This window comes from Macadamia integrifolia, chromosome 11 (assembly GCF_013358625.1).
Source record: "Macadamia integrifolia cultivar HAES 741 chromosome 11, SCU_Mint_v3, whole genome shotgun sequence".
Classification (NCBI taxonomy): domain Eukaryota; kingdom Viridiplantae; phylum Streptophyta; class Magnoliopsida; order Proteales; family Proteaceae; genus Macadamia; species Macadamia integrifolia.
Window position 1 is genome coordinate 484,030 of NC_056567.1, and position 17,291 is coordinate 501,320.

The 17,291-nt window shown below is 37.0% G+C and overlaps 1 protein-coding gene across 1 annotated transcript in view; it reads right to left on the reverse strand.

Moving 5' to 3' along the window:
- The window catches only part of LOC122093830 (V-type proton ATPase catalytic subunit A), a 15,213-nt gene extending 578 nt beyond the window's left edge, over positions 1 to 14,635 (reverse strand). The window contains exons 1-20 of the mRNA XM_042664349.1: positions 14,478 to 14,635; positions 14,246 to 14,391; positions 12,598 to 12,724; positions 12,348 to 12,403; positions 12,209 to 12,265; positions 11,806 to 11,917; positions 11,690 to 11,727; positions 11,423 to 11,524; positions 11,128 to 11,184; positions 10,887 to 10,958; positions 10,683 to 10,784; positions 10,486 to 10,548; positions 10,270 to 10,402; positions 6,522 to 6,628; positions 5,518 to 5,712; positions 4,988 to 5,074; positions 4,746 to 4,850; positions 810 to 907; positions 614 to 692; positions 19 to 107 (exon numbers count right to left, since the gene is read on the reverse strand). Of these exons, the coding sequence (XP_042520283.1) occupies positions 19 to 107; positions 614 to 692; positions 810 to 907; positions 4,746 to 4,850; positions 4,988 to 5,074; positions 5,518 to 5,712; positions 6,522 to 6,628; positions 10,270 to 10,402; positions 10,486 to 10,548; positions 10,683 to 10,784; positions 10,887 to 10,958; positions 11,128 to 11,184; positions 11,423 to 11,524; positions 11,690 to 11,727; positions 11,806 to 11,917; positions 12,209 to 12,265; positions 12,348 to 12,403; positions 12,598 to 12,724; positions 14,246 to 14,323 (1,757 nt within the window). The 5' untranslated portion in view covers positions 14,324 to 14,391; positions 14,478 to 14,635. The remainder of the gene's footprint in view (positions 1 to 18; positions 108 to 613; positions 693 to 809; positions 908 to 4,745; positions 4,851 to 4,987; positions 5,075 to 5,517; positions 5,713 to 6,521; positions 6,629 to 10,269; positions 10,403 to 10,485; positions 10,549 to 10,682; positions 10,785 to 10,886; positions 10,959 to 11,127; positions 11,185 to 11,422; positions 11,525 to 11,689; positions 11,728 to 11,805; positions 11,918 to 12,208; positions 12,266 to 12,347; positions 12,404 to 12,597; positions 12,725 to 14,245; positions 14,392 to 14,477) is intronic.
- Between the last annotated feature and the right edge of the window lie 2,656 nt (positions 14,636 to 17,291).

Genomic DNA, 17,291 nt, shown 5'->3' on the forward strand with positions numbered 1-17,291 from the left:
TTCCTACAGTTTACTTACACTAATCGGTAAAAGAGATCTCCCATCTTGTGTTTGATAAGACTGTATGTTATCTTCTGCCCATCCATACCAGCACCTCGCTCCACCGCCTGCAGAAATCCATCATTAGTATTGGAACCACAAGGATCTTAAATCATTTTATTGAGCAATAGGTTACATGCAAATTCGGACGAGGCTGTTTCTGTTTCCAATCTAAAACACTTTCACCATAAGATTCTTCACAAATTACATGCAGAGGTGTAGCAGTAAAAAGAATCACATGGTAGAAAAGAATGCTTAAAGCCACTTAATTTTCATAAGTGGTACTGGCTTCCAAGGGATTCAAACTCTAAATAGTACTTATGACTACACCCCATCACATAGATTAGGATTATAGCATCACATCATAAACTGATCCTTTCCAGTAGGGAAAGAGCTTTAACTTCAGAAGAAAAGGCAACATCGAATTTCTTTTTGTGGATGTAAGTGAAAAGTGCTGCTCCAATAGTAAAAGAGAATAAAAATGGGAATTCAAGTGACACAGAAACACATACCTTGAGGATCAGCAATAATAGATTAATTGTTCACAAACTTCAGAAAAACGTAGAGGCCCTACCTGATTGGCCAAATTGGAGAAATGGATAATGTTGCGCATCATCCAAACCGACTTGTAAAATGGGCAAAATTTATCATATCTGTTACAGCCATGTAAAATAAATAGGTGAGGACATACAACCAAGGTATAAATAATGTAAGAACAGGTTCCATGAAGTGAACCCAACAACTATAAAATTGTAGCGCCAGTTACTTACGGGGTAAATGCATTCTGGGCAAGGTAGTCCTCCCTCAGAAGTTTAGCAGTCTCCAAGGTAATCTTATCTGTTTCTGCCAAAGCATCTTTGCCTACAAGCTGCAATGTCATAAGCACAGAGACATAAGCCCAATAGGGAGCTAAAACAGAGATAGGAGAAGCAAAAAAGGAGAAGTGAAAGTAAAGAAAGTAAAAGGAAAGATGCCCAGCACCAACAAGTCAGGAATCTCAGCTATCGGTTACGTGGATCCTTGCCCTCCAGTCAGATCTATTTGAGGTCATACTTGGGACCAGACCTAGACCATGCATGTTATTCCTCACAACAATTCTATGGTCATTTTAAGCCTGCCTCAAGCTCTTTTAGCTCCTTCAATCGGAAGGGAAGGGGCACTAATGGAAATAAAAGAAAATAAAAACTTTAAAACAAATGACTTAAATGGGTGAAGGGCAATATTGAAAAGTGGGTTAAATAAAGGGGTTTATCATGGGGGAGGGGTGGAAGACGTAATGGAGTCATCTTCCACCTCTGGCGAACCTCTGTACAATCTGCGGTGGATAGATGGAGTTTGAGTTCGACCAGGGGAGGCTACGACCTCGAAGAATCAGGGGGAACAGTAACTTCGAAGAACCAGGCATGAGTTTGTTCTACCTCACTTTCTCATACTTTTGTTTTTTCCTCGCATTGCTGGCGGAACCCTGAGGGGGTCGATCAAGGTCACATGGGAAAAGGAGGGTGGTGGGGTTAGTCAATGAGAACCGAAGGGATGGGGTTTGTCAGTGAGAATCGAAGGGATGGGGTGGGAGGGTGATAGCACAGGGGGTTAGGATTTGATAGTGCAGGGAGGGGAAGTATCGAACAGCAAAGGGTATTGTTGATCTTGTTACAGAAAAACAGTAACATAAAAAAAATAGGAGAGAAGGACAGGTCTTACCTTATTAGAGACAAGAGAGAGATTGATGGGGACGAGACGGATGTATTTTGGACTTGATACCAAATTGGTGGAGGGCCAGTTAGGGAAGAGGAAGAAGTCTGACAGAGTAATAGGGAGAGAACCAAAAACCACACACACACATGAGCAACACAATATCACTTTGTATTTTGAAGTTGTCTTCCAACATTGGTTACATGCAATTATACCAAAAAAAAAAAAGAGAGACTTCTAACTAGACTCTCAAGACTCTTAAGACAAAAACTAACTTGCAATCCTACATATCTAACTCAAAACATGACTAAACGAAATAAAAACTAAATTATTTCCAACCTTGTTAGACCAACATCTCTATGAAGGAGAAAGAAATGTCTAAATAAATTTTGAGCATTGAAAACTAGAACCAACACCCAACTTACAAGTCCCAACTCGAGTTTCCAACTTTCCTTTGATGGATGGATATTAGATCAGAGGACTCAATTCAGAAAATGGTGGATGACTTGCAGCTCATATGCGATCAATAGATTGCAGGTAGAAACCGGTGATTGAGCTTCACCACTGATTCCTTCCGAAATTCTCTTCAGTCGATCAAGCTCATGACAGAAGAGAGTCCAGAGATGGCCAAAAACCAAGGAAAAGGTTGTGCTAGGAATTACGGCTCTAAGATTGCTGGACTCGGAGTTACAGTGTTAGGTTCCTAATGTTTCATATTCCAAAGTTTTTCCATTGTTTCCAAATTTTGGTGTTTGAGTTTTGCTTATGTTCCCCTACGTGTAATTTTTAGATTTTTGGGCTGTTGAGTGCTGCTGCTCTCACGAAAAAATCGAAAGCAAAAGCAGAGAGAGTGGCTTCCTTGTCTCAGTTCCATGTGTCTCCCCCCACCAGACACAAATCGAAATCCCTCCATCAAAAACCTAGAAGAGTCGATGGCCATTCTTCACACTTGATAATCTGAGCTTCTTCCTCATTGTCGGATAAGTCATCATCATTGTCACTGTCGCCTTCTCTGCAGCATACACTGTTCTTAAGCCTCGCCACCCAGCCAACAAGAACAGCTACAATGAAGCCCACGGCCATGGCTTTTGCGAAAACCAAATCCTCTGTCAGTGAGATCATCTAACGCCTTTGGTGGCCTCCTCAACGTCCAGCACAATAGGTTGAGGGAGCTTTGAAGGGAGATGATGATAGAATAAATATTAGATAATAGATTTTCTTCTTTTTTCTTCTCTCATCCTTGAAAGCCAAAGATTAGACAGGGGAGGGGTTACTCCGCTGTGCTTTTTTGATATTGTCAAGGAGTGTAAAATTTAAATGTGTAAGATTTTCTCAAAAACACTTCTTTCACCTAAAGCATTTCTTCTCTACAGAAGTACTCCCCAAGATCAGAAACAAAAAGTACTTCTGACTCAAAACATTCCTGTAGGACAGAAAAGTCATCATACAGAGAATCTTAGCACCCAAAAAAGAAAAAAATAAGGAACTTGCAGAAGTGTAAGTTGGCAACTTTTCAGTAACTCAGGTATGGACAACTTTCCCAAAAGGAACAGCAGATTCCTGCAGCAAGCTGACCTACTCCAATCACCATGACATAACGCAACTTGCAGCTCATTAACCCAACCTCAGCCTCAAACCCAGCTCATTCAGCTAAACAAGCCTGAGCTAGCGAAGGTGGAGTTTGACATAGTTGTAACTAATTGTCATAATCATTAATTTCATTTTTCCATTGATAGATTTATACATCTATTTTGGAACTTGGGCTTGCAATACAAGGATAAAAAGGGACTAGTAAGTCAGCTAAGCTCGTGTGATAGTGCCAATGGAAGACTAGAGATCCCTAAATAAGTTTTATCCTATCCTTGTCACAAACCTAAACCAAGTAATCAAACTTAGCATTTTGACAGACCTAACAACTACAAACTGGGGGCTCTACGACCTCTTTTATAAGAAATCTCAAATGGAACTCCAAAAGTGGTAGGTCCAGGGCCTGCCTGAGATATATACCGCATCTCAGAACAAGTAAGGTCCTAATCTCAAACTGATGCAGATAAATAAGAAAAATTAGTAGAAATAAGCCTTGGCTTAGTTATATATGTGTTGGGACCTTGGTATAAGGGGTTTTCATTGTAATGGGGTACTTTAGAAGGCCTAAAATATGGGAGGAAAGGATTAGTTTACTCCAGATTTGTGGGGTCTTAGTGTTTGTTTTCTTTTAAATTCTGTTACCACCTGGCTGGATTAGGCAAGATGTTAGATTTCCAGCTCATCTCAATTTCAACTGACAGTCTCCTAGTTGAATAGGTTACTTCCTATGGCTGGTTGATGGGGTGTTTTATGCCATTGAACTGCTGCTTTTTTTAATTTTATTTTTAATAAGGCTATATGTAAAAAGTCCCTATGCTATCCTACTTTGGGTTAAAAAGGCACTATAAATACATGTAAGGTCCTATGGCCTATCTATCAATTTGTGAAGTTATACAGTTCAGTTTTGCTGAACTTTGCTGTTGTGGACCCAGTAGCTGCTGCTTTTAATTTAATAGTTGCTTGGAAGGACTCTCACTATTGACTCCTTTGCCAGGATCGAAGACTGAGGTGAGACTGGTTTACACCAAAAGAAAAATTGAATTCTGTTCTCAGATCTGATTCTTCTGGTTGATTAGTACTGTTCTGGAACTGCTATTTACATTCCTAACAACTCTAGTACTATACTGGATCTCCCTATTCTGTCATCAGATTTGGATCAAAATCTATAGGCTGATTCTGTTGTTTCTCCCAAATCTGGCTGGTTGCAGTGATCCTTCAGTGAACTAGTTTTTGCTAAGCTATTCTTGCCTAGAGATTTATACTTGACTTTCTATTGGATTCTCACTAGTCACTATCAACTCCTTTGCTAGGATCAAAGTCTGAGGTGAGGAGACTGGTATACACTAAAAAAATTTGTGTTGAAAGTGAAACTAGCACATTCATCCAACAGCTAGGGAAGCATATTTAAGGCAAAATTGACTACATACCTGGACAATTTCATTCAGGTCATCTTCTCTCTGCAACACCTCACGTGCTTTTGTTCTGATTTCAATAAAATCTGGATCAAATTGCTCATAGAAAGACTCCAAGGCCTGGATTGCAGGGAACGATATGTGAGAATTCCAAACAATCCGATGAAAAGGCAGGGAGTGTCATATGCATAGAAGAGCATCCCTTTTAATAATTGAGTGTGGAATGTGCAATGCACTGGAATATTTCAATCACATACCTTGGAGTATTTTGAGTAAGAAATAAGCCAGTTTACAGATGGAAAGTGTTTCCTCTGAGCAAGTTTTTTGTCCAGACCCCAGAAGACCTGCAAAATATTACAAAGAAGTAAAATAAAAAGTGGAATGTTATTTACATAAAGAGAATATCAAGATGGGAAAATTGAAGATCAACCCTGCCTACCATGCCCTTATATATCACACCCATCTGTCAGGTGGGACTCAATTATCATTGTCTAATGGGTCACAAGAAGATTCTAACTGGTGTATGAGCCAAAGAATCACATCTGCAATTTCCCTAATTTTCCTTCTCCTGACCTACCAAAATATGACCCTAAAAAAATGATGAATATCCACCTGATCAATTTTTATATAAAAATAGATCTCCTGAGTACTACTGATTGGTGACTTTCAATGCTGGTGTAACGTGCTACACTAGCTATAAAGGGAGTATAGTTTTTCCCAATCCACCCAACTTAAAGTGGTGTACCAAGTGGAAGGTACTTGAATTATTAAATAAACGCCATTGCACCTGAACAATACTGAGGGTCGCAGATGTCACAGGATCTGAGAAATCTCCGCCTGGAGGAGAAACAGCACCAACAATTGTAACACTACCAGTACGTTCTGGCCCACCAAGACACTTCACTTTACCCGCCCGTTCATAGAAAGAGGCTAAACGTGCCGCCAGATAAGCAGGATAACCACTATCCGCGGGCATTTCTGCCTGGGAAAAAAATTAAAAAAGAAAAAGTTCCAACATTAGAGTAAGGCAGGGATTCCAAAAGTATTATGTGCTAGTCAAGTAGCTAGAAGCATAAGAAAGATGATCAATAGAAACAATTTTGTAAATGGCTAACCAAAATGACAATAAGCAGTGCACCTAAGATCAGAAAACATAACCCTACTTGCATCATTCAGATATTATTCAAGAAATTATGGCTACTAGTTACTAATTCTTTTGGGATTTGCCTTTGACTTCCAAATTCTGAATCAACGTTAATAACACAGTTTAGTAGACCTTAACTTTAGCTTATATATTTTATCAAAGTCAGTAATCGTGGTTCTGAAATGTTGTATTTTTATAATCTACTGGCAAGCATCAACCACAAGAAAGAGCCCGTTTAGAATCTTGTTATATGGATAAAAGTTAGAAAAATGTCTATGCAAGGGGACATGAGCTATTTTGAACAATGGTTACATAACAAATTGTTCTGCTTCTTTAATAACAATAGCACCAACCAGAACAGATATTAACAAAACAAAAAAGTAGCGATAAGTGAGGACATATGGCCATTCAACCAACAAGAATCTAGGATATCATTTAGGAGATATGTTCTGTGATAAATGCTGGTTTCTGGTAGTTGTTTTGTTGTTCCATATGATAGAATTTGGTTGCATGATTCACCCATTACAATATTTGCCTCTCCAGTTCCATTCCCTCCAGGATGGGATGTTCTAAACCCTGGATTTTATCCATCTTATTTGAACAATTAAACACAGCAAAAAATTTGTCAAACAAAACTTGGAAATTACCAGACGCCCTGATATTTCACGCAATGCTTCTGCCCAACGAGATGTTGAATCAGCCATCATACTAACATTGTAACCCATATCTCTGAAATATTCAGCTATCGTGATGCCTGAAACATCCAAAATCACATCAGCATAACATACTGAATTCCATCACATGGTTATGCACAACAGCACAAGACATCAAAAAGAGCAGTTTACAGGAAATGGACCTTCATTTTACCCCCTTTCTAAGTAATGAACACACACACACACCCCAAGCAGTGCCTTAGGGTTGGCCACTCGGTATCCCAGGCAATACCAACCCAGATAATTTTTGGTTGGCCAAGCCAGTGTACAGAAAACTGATATAGCCAGTGGGTCAGCAAATCCACCAGATAGTACAGATTCAATTTGTCCCACCCAGGCCTGATCCAGATCAAGTGATCCACATTAATATGCATGATTAACATGTAAACAAAATGCACAGGCACATACACGCACACAAACACAAGATTCGAACGTAAATTAATATAGAGATTACGAAACAATGTAAAACTATGCTTCACAAAAAACGAACATAGAGAAGGAACATTGAGTAAAAAATGAGCCAGCCCAGGTGTTGCATTGACACATCTTATGATGCAATCTAAAAATTATGGATCTCTAATCTGTGATCAAATCCGAGATAAAGGAAGCAACTGCATTGTTAGGGGAAGAAATCAGATTGATGGAAGGGGAAGGAAAAGAGATGTGATCAATCTGCTTGGAAGGAAGAAGAGAGAAGAGAGAAGAAGAGAAAAATCAGGTATGGAATTTACCAATCCCGTATGCACTGCTCAACAATACCAAAACTCCTAAAAATCACCCATATTCTTTAATCAAATCATCTCTAATCGATGGGGGTGTACTAAATTACATATGTAAAGACCATCTAAAATTCCTAAATTGACTCATAAAACGACTCCTAATCAATCTAACACAATCAATAAAGTAAATACACTCAAAACAGAACTCTATCTAACTATTAAGTATCCTAACTAACTCAAACAATTAACAACTATTCCCGTAATTACTAAATTTATCCCCGCTTTAGGGCTTATAAATTAGGCCCATTATAATGAAACCCAAAAAAATAAAGCCCAATATATAAATACCCAAAGGTCAATTTCTGTCCATTGGACTGCCAACAGCACCTTATGCCCCATAAGCTTGCGCAAAGGCCTCCAAACGGGTTTGATGTCTAATGCAATTGCATCATCTTGAGATTAAACTACTCATGCTGGCCCTCTCTCCAGTTCAACTTTGAATGGCTTTGGATGTGATACCTCTGATTCTTTTTCTTTTCCTCCTTATAAGACAGTTCATTGAATGCACTTTTGGATCCAGTATAATGCTCATTATTGCATCATTTTCCTTCAAGTCAATTAAATACACTAATACTTACATGATCTTAATTTTAGTGTGCACACTTAGTATCCATTCCATGTTACCACTGAGATTTATAATTAGAATACAATATATCACAACACCAATTTTTTTAACCGGAATATATCAGAGGTCATGAATATATGCAAACATGCTGCCAACTGTCACATTAGGATCTAATAGGATTCTCAATTTCAGCAAAAATGTTTCATTTTAACAGAAACCGAAACGAAATCAAAGGCGCAATACAATGAAGTATTAATTTCGGCAAAACAATACAGAGCCCATAAAGAAAAGTGTGATTTCAACAAGATTTCGAATAAATTTTGACGAATTTTTTCAAAATTTCACAACGTTGCCACTCCTCCTGCGAGCTCCCGAACTGCTACAAAACAAAGATTTTTGGCTAAAATCCATCATTTAGGTTCTAGATCAAGGCTTGGTGGTCCAACTATGGAACATCCACCCCAAGATTGGACGGATGGAATTGAGTAACATTTGGCCAAATTTCCCCAAATATTGAATTTTTACAAAATAGGGTAAAATATATAGGTTGCTGTTCAGTTTTTATAAGTACTATAGGCTGATCTACAAATCTCCAACTTCACAAAGTCTCTTGCATTTCAATTGTGTTGATTAAATGTTGTGTTCTGGGCCTAAATTATGCATAGAATATGTTACAAAGGGAAATGATACAATACAGTCGGAAAAATAGGGTCCAAAGCCAACTACCACTTTGGGTGCTTTTTTAATTTAATGATCTTAAACCTGTGTAATCACACTTAAATAGGCACTCCCTGAAGTTTCCATTGTTTGGAGCTTAAAATGACCAGCTCCCTTTCAGAAAAATGGACGAATTTCACCCCTTTCGCCAAAACCAAAAGAAAAATGCGTCTACAACTCGTAATTTCAAACCTAGGGTCCAAAAAACAACCAGCAAAACCTCCAACTAGCATAAATAACCCTCAAATTCAAGCCAGCAATTGAGCACACATTCAAAATCATATACATGCTTCTTACTCCCTCGTTTTCCAGGAATCTGGGTTCGAGATTACAGTTTCGATGTTTGATCGAAACTAATATATATTGGGTTTAGACCAAAAGTCTGCATGCTTCGGCTGGCCACTTCGGTGGTCAAAATGCCATATTTTGGCCCGAAACTTCAGGGAAACCCTAATTAAACATCTCTAAACATATTGGAACCTTTAGATTGCAAAATACAAACCAAAAATGGTAGCGTGGTTTGTAGTAGTGTATACAGTAAACCTGCTATATACATTTTCATTAAGCCTTTTCTCCTCATAATTTAGAATTAGAACACATAAAATTCAATGAAAACAACTAAAATATGCATTAGGAATTAAATAATAATAATAATATTAATATTACAGTATTAAAGTAGTGTTACAAGTAGTCAAGTACAAGTGCACAACTAAAGTTAAGAAACCCCCCTATGAAACTGTTTCTCCAACTCTATATTCCAGGAAGGCTCAAAACTTTTGAGGAAAAAGGGTATACCTCTAAGTTTGAATCTTACACAAATCTTGCTAAAATAAGCAGAAAATCATCATTGTAGATGCATTATAGTATTTTCCAACACTTTGTTCCACTAAGAAATGTAGGTGATTTGGCCAAAAATACCAATCTGGAGTTAATTTTAAGTTTTTTCCCCTCTAATAGGTGAAAACACTTAAACTCACGAAATCGACCCATTTTGATTGGAACAATATGCTTTTATATGAACTGTTTTGGAAGCGATACCAAAACCGAGTAAAAACTGAAATTTTGGTCGAAACTCTGCATACCTAGTGAGTGAACATGCATTTCATTTTGACCTTTGTCAAAAACAAAATTTCAAACCATGTTAGGAATTACCAAGATCTGGCATATCTACAAGTTCTTTACTATAAAGAAGAGCCATTTCCCCATCAAGTTAGCCTCAAGATGATTTAGAAATCCAAGGCTACTGGATTTCTGAAAAATGAACCATTCACGTGGAGTTTTCTTAGAACCAAATACAATTAAAGCATAAAACTATGCTTCACATATGCCTCTAAATGAAGTCAGCTTTCATCCTAAAATTATACCCTCACTTCTAAGGCAAATAACATTGGAAAAAAGATAAACGCCATTCACAAAATTCAATATGACAAGCACTTTTAGACACTTTAAGGCCCAAATATTTTAGAACTAAAATGTCTCAGTGTTTTTAATTCAAAAAGGAAATCTCAGGGATATACTTTAACAACTGGAATATCCACATCATCTCAGCAATTTGATTCAAGAAGGAAATTTCAGGGTTTGAATAGCCACAGCATCTCAGCAAGCAAAAGCAAATACTGACCTGTATAAATGGAGGCCTCTCGAGCAGCCACAGGCATGTTCGAAGTGTTTGCTACAAGTGTTGTACGCTTCATGACAGATTCTTCACGGCCATCAGGCAATGTCATAGTCAATTGAGGAAAATCCATAAGAACCTGCAAAATTTTCAGTAAAGGTTAATGTTATGAAGAATATAAAAGGACTGGTAAATAATGAAAAAGGCAAAAGAGCTACACACCTCTGCCATTTCGTTTCCTCTCTCTCCACAACCAACATAAACCACAGTGTCAGAATTAGAGTACTGCACATGGACAAGAACTTATGCATAAGAACTCCATTAATCAAGTACCCATCATCCCGAGACAACCAAAAGAGAATCCAGGGTTGTTAGCCAAATGAAAAGGGCATACTCCAACAAATAAAAGACAAACCAACCTTAGACAGAGCTTGACTAATGACTGTTTTCCCACAACCAAATGCTCCAGGGATGGCACAAGTCCCACCAAGAACAGAGGGAAAAAGGGCATCCAGAACACGCTGTATAAAATATATAATATTCAACAAAAATTATGAGGAACTCCTTAAAATGAATCAATCAGGGATAACAACATCAGACAACTAATTTTTTTGTTATACAACCTGCCCAGTTAGGAGAGGTGTATCAGCAGCAAGTTTCGATGCAACTGGCCGTGGTGTACGGACAGGCCAAGTCTGCAGAAGGGTAGAGCAAACCAGTATAAGATGAATTCAAATCATCAAAATTGTTACTTAACCCAAAAAAAAAAAAAAAAAAAAAAAAAAAAAAAAAAAAACCCTTGAATCTGAAAGCAAAAGTCTACATCAAGTTGAAACAATACCAAAAGTAAATAAATTCAATAACCTGAAGCATGGTAAATTGCTTTTTGACACCTTGAAACTCGAGCTCTAACACAGTATCCTGTAGACATATAGTAGGTTAAACATATATGTAGACGAAATTAACTTGATATAGTGAACAAACAGAAGACAAAGGTGAACATGAGATCGCGATGCATGGATAGTGTTAAGCTGTGGATTCAACAACACTAGTTAGTCATTTTAAATGTTTCAATATAGTGAAAGGAAAAGAAAGTATATTGACCATCAATGTTTTCAGAAGGTTTATTATAAATACAAAGGATTTTTGACTGACAAACCTTTAGTGAGTATTGACCAGCAGGTGCAATGTAACTGATCTTTCCCATAGCATCAGGAGGAAGAGCAACATGGTGCTGCATCAAACTGTTCTCAAAGACAGTCTGCAATACAAAATAATTTATTAAAAGACTAAGATGCTACACAGAGTAAAGTAGACTTGCAGTGTAGTACCACACAGGCACCACCATTTTCCATTTATTTTTCCCAGTTTGTCATAATGGATCCTCAAATATTTTCAAAAGTAGAATTGATGCCATCAAACTTACTGCGTATAAGTCTCCGCCAGTTAGAACGTCTCCTTCACCTGCAGCAGTGAACCTTAAATTAATCAAGTATCATGATCTCTGCTCAAAATTACATTATGATTGTAATGTTAAATTACCTATTTTTTTGGGTTGGAACTCCCAGAGAATGTCTTTGTCTAAAGCTGGTACAGAGACCCCACGAGGAATATAGACATCACCAGATATTCTAGCGATAGTTTTTAAAGGCCTCTGCAGTAAACAAAGAAACCATTAGCTCCTGATAAGAAAAGGCTCCTTGAGCAAAAACTATTCTTCTAATAACCAGATATTCAAGGGATAATTTTCAAGGGCCTCTGCAGTAAAGAAGGAAACCATTAGCTCCTGATAAGAAAAGGCTCCTTGAGCAAAAACTATTCTTCTAATAAATAATAGTAAAATAAAAAATCACCCAAAAAAAGTGTAAAATAAAATATGGAAGAAAAGAGACAAGAAATTTAAGTACTAGACCAATGATATTTACAATAGCGGTTAGAATCAAACCTGAATACCATCAAAAATGTTCCCCAAAATTCCAGGTCCCAACTCCACTGAAAGGGGCTGCAATGACAACAAACCATATGCAACATGAAGTTCTCACAAACTCAATTTCAAACAGAAGCAGAAGCAAAGCTAGAAGTACCTTATGTGTTCGTAGAACAGGATCATTCACCATCAACCCAGCTGTCTCTTCATAGACTGAGATTCAGGGAAAAACCAGTGTCCCATTAGCATTGAGATTACACTAAATCCAATGGACATACAGCTAAATGAACAAAATCATTAATAGACAACTACAGCTACAGAAAACCAAGGAGGACAGGATTAGAAGGAACCGGCACAAAGCTATTGACAAAACTAACATGTGCAGAAAAAAAAACAAAATTAAATACCTTGGATTGTAGCAGAATCTCCTTCTAATCTAATAATTTCTCCAATAAGGTTGTCATGTCCCACACGAACAAGTTCATACATAGCAGCCCCTGCCATCCCATCTGCAACAACAACAGGTCCTGATACCTGCCAAATGATAAAAATAGTGAGAAAGGAAATATAATTCCTGGGACATATGTTATGGTTTACATTTTACAATATGGAACTGAATATAATAGCAAATGGAGAATAGCATAGAAACCGATAGCTCCCATGCATCATAATATTACTAAATATGAACTACTTCTAACAAATACGATAAAAATAGTGAGAAAGAAAATATAACTTCCAGGACCTAATGAGGATTCTAGAATAAGAATACAAATCAATAACAATATAGTCGATTGATACCAATAATTACCATTAATCTAAAGCTAAACAAGAAGAACTATTAAGTTAAACAGATATTGTAACACTAAAGTAGTATTCATCAGGTCATGGACAACACAATTCTAAACCAGGGAATGGAGAAGACAACACATCCACAATTCTAATACATGTCTTAGTATAGTTGCCATGGCGTCTAGGTGACCCAAGGCATTGGAGAGGCCTGGAAGCAAAGCAACGTGACATCGATGCGTTTCATGCACAGCTAAAACTATTTTACTCAGAATTTCACATTTTAAAACTCAATCTACTACCCAAAAAGGTTAGGGGGGGAAAAAAGATCAGGCTTTTTTTTAAATAATTAACCCCTGCACTGATACTTGGACCTACTAATGTGGAAGCTTCCATCAGGATTGCTACCCATGATATGACATTAAAGTAGATAATTTCAAGGTCCATTACAAAAAAAAAAAAAAAGATAAGATAATTTCAAGGTCAGGGACCTTCGTTTCGCGAACCCTTATACAATGTGCAAGAAAGAAAAGAAGAGTGCCAATACATGTTTGTTAACTACAATACAACCAGTGATATATGTTTCTACTCTTTAACTATGTCAAATAATTTTCCTATGTCTAGAGAACTGGAAGAATATACCTATCTCATGACCGTATATATCTTTCAGTACATTTGGCTGTATCAGGGGATGCAACTTTTTGTTAAACATATGGAGATACTGTCACCGTATTGTGTGCCTATATCCAAGCATGTACAATAAGTAATACCAGTGCCTATATGCGAGCATGTAAGATAAGTATGGAACAACACCAAAATCTTAATTAAATCTCCAATAATGGAGGCGAATTCTTCTCCATTTTGAGCATTGTGTTCAATCTGCTCTTTAATATAGAGGCTACTGATTGCACTCAAACAATCATTAAACCCCCCCGCGGGGGGGGGGGGGGATCTTTTAAAGATCCTCAAGTAAATTAAAATCTCGCACTAGCAAAGTGATCGAAGAAGAAGGTAAATGATAATTATGACGCTCAGGAAGTCCTTAAGATAAACAATTCATCTTAACACGGTGCCACCAAATTCACTGAGGAAGAGGAAAATCATCAGAGCACAAAAATTAACAACAGAGAAAATCACCGAACCATAATTGGTGAAAAACAAATACATCAAACGCATCAAATAGCAGGGGAAGATCAAAATCAACTCATTCATTTATAACTCAACCTAAAGAAAAGAGAAGACAAACAAGAAAACAATTTTTTTTTATACCTTTCGAACGTAGCCAAACTCGCTCTCCTTCTCTGAGTCCTCGAATGTCGTCATTCGTATTCCATTCATCGACGCCATTTTGGCTAACGGATCCAACAGAGATCGAACTCAGGAGATTGCTACAATTACGATTCCGATAACTAAATCTGCCAAAGAAAAAAAAAACACAGTTAGTTGAAACATGATCAGCTAACAGTACAAGGATATCGAGAAATCTAGGGAGAGCAATTACTGGAAAGGATGAGAGGATTGGCTCTTCGACAGCAACGAAGAACCAGGATCCGAAGTAGGGGTGATGGAGACCAGAGAGAAAGATGCAAATGGACAGAGAGACACGCAGGGTCTGTGATCAATTTATAATATAGAAATCTATTTTACGAAAGCTTGGTAATTATTTTTCGTGATTGCCCCTGTACTTATTCATATTTACTTCTGATGCCAAGAGCCGACATTGAACCTCCGGTGAGATCTAAACCTTACATTACCATCGCTAAAGATATTAAGAAAAAGGGAAAATTACCTAAAAAAGGGTTTGATTTTATTCAATTATCCACCCAATCTTTACTTCAATATATTTACTCAAAAGTACATATTTTCCAAAGCTGCGATGTGAGAAAATGACACCATTTTGGATGGTTTTGTAATATCAATTTCTATTTTGGATAATTCGGATAAACTAAAGATTGAATGGGTTATTTGATAAATCAAAACTCTCTGTAATTTTCCCAAGATATTTTTTTTGTCAAACCCTGGCTTTTCGATGGGAATGGTCCATACCCTTTCAATTTGTCTTTACATTAGTTATCCATATTTATTAGATGTATATGTGGCCCTTATAAGACTGTTTTCTTTGCATGGAGAAGCTGCCATGAGCTTTCGCATGAGGTCATCCATTGAACATCTTTCATGATTTGAAAGGATCTCTCTCACTATTGGATAGGATAATTTGTGCCTTTCTACTGTAATTAGATTAGCGGATCTAGTTCACCAATCCCCTTCCAAAAGCTAGGGTTAGGGCATATTTGGATCAATTCTTATTAATCTCTCATTGATTTTGACATATCGGTGGGAATTGATTTGGATCTTGAAAGGCATTAGAGACATTCAACATATAGGTGGGTAGATTCATAAATAAACCCTTCATCGTGGGTAAAGAGAAACTTTTCACTAAAAATAATGAATTGAAAACTTGATTGAAGTATTAATATCACATTGAAAATATTTTTAATATGGTGGGATATTGTGGCCTACATCTACACATTCACAAGTGATGAAAGAATAGCAAAGGTTATGAGAGCTTGAACTCTTTGATGTTCACCTAAGACTTGATTTTTTCAAAACTCAATCCCCCATTCACATGGAACTTGTATCCTTAAATAAACAATGAAACCATCTTCTCTTAAGTCTTCCTCTCTCTTTAAGAGAAAATAACCACAAGAGATTTCCTATTGAGTGTATGCCCTCTAAAGCCAATAATGATATCTTTACATTAATAAATTACATGTTCCATTTTATGGGATTCCTTTTTCTCCTTAGATGATTTATTATATGTGGCCGGTTTTCATACATTGTCGTATATGTAACACACACTTGGGTTAGTCTTTAATAGGATCACAAGAACCAAGCATTTCTATCCTGTTAATGCAGTGTGAAACCTTTCACCTTTTATATTGAAACTATGTTTTGATAGAAATCTTAACATGGAAACATAATTTAAAGTCCAACTAACTACAAATTTTTGTGTTCCTACATATGGGTTGTGTTTAGGATGGTCAGGCTGGGGTTGTTACATATGGCACCATCATAATTCATAAGGGATGAGATGATACATCTAATTTAATGAACTAACGAATTCCAATGCATGAGTAGAATTTCAGGCAAAGGTAAGCATGATTACCATAAAATAAGACTATTTTACATTTTAGGAAAGTGCTTTTCTTATACCCTAAAAAGGTGTTAGATAATTTGAAATATATATATATATATATATATTCCATTTTGGTATAACACACTATTTTCTAATCAGGGTAAATAAATTCATTTAACATGTGTACACGAAAAGTGTGCAAAACAATGACAATTTTTGATAGTGATATAATAATAAATCGCTTTCAAATAATTTTTAAAAACTAATGTATAGCCATAATTTAAAGAACTTTTAAGAATAAGACTATGCAATTTTGATATTATGTGGATATCCAAATTGCTTTCTTGACCTAAAGAAAGCCTATGACAGAGTACTGAGAGAGCTCATTTGGCATGTCCTAGAGAAGAGAAGTGGCATAAATAACTACGTAGATATTATTAAAGACATGTATGAGGAAGCGGTGATGAGTGTCAAAACGACAGAGGGACAAAGTAATGAATTCCTGGTTTCGATTGAATTGCATCAAGGATCAGCATTAAGTCTCCATTTGTTTACACTCATTATGGATGATCTAACCAGGCACATCCATGAACCAGTCCCATGGTGTATGCTATTCACTAATGATATTGTTCTAATAGATAAAACGGTGGAAGGAATTAATATTAAATTGAAACTATGGAGATCGTGTTTAAAGTCAAGGGGTTTTGTGGTAAGTAGAACAAAGACAGAATATATGATGTACCCGTTCAGCCAAACCAGTGGAAGGGATGGAGTAGTGAAACTTGGAGATCGGGAACTACCTCCGAGTGACTATTTTAAATACCCGGGATCCATCATTAGCAAAGAGAGTGATATAGAGGATGACGTTGTCCACAAAATTAAAGTGGGATGGATGAAATGGAGAAGTACGTTGGGAGTTATGTGGCAAATGCATGCCTATCAAACTCAAGGGAAAATTTTATCCGATAGTTATATGACCAGCTATGACCTATGGAGCAGAGTGTTGGGCAGTCAAGAAGAGTAATCTGAATAAATTGAATGTAGCGGAGATAAGAATGCTGAGGATATTGTGTGGCAAGACCAAGAGAGATAGAGTAAGGAATGATCGCATTAAAAGCAATGAAAGAGTATGGTCATGTCCAACAGAGACCTATGGATGCCCCAGTTAGGAAGAGCAAT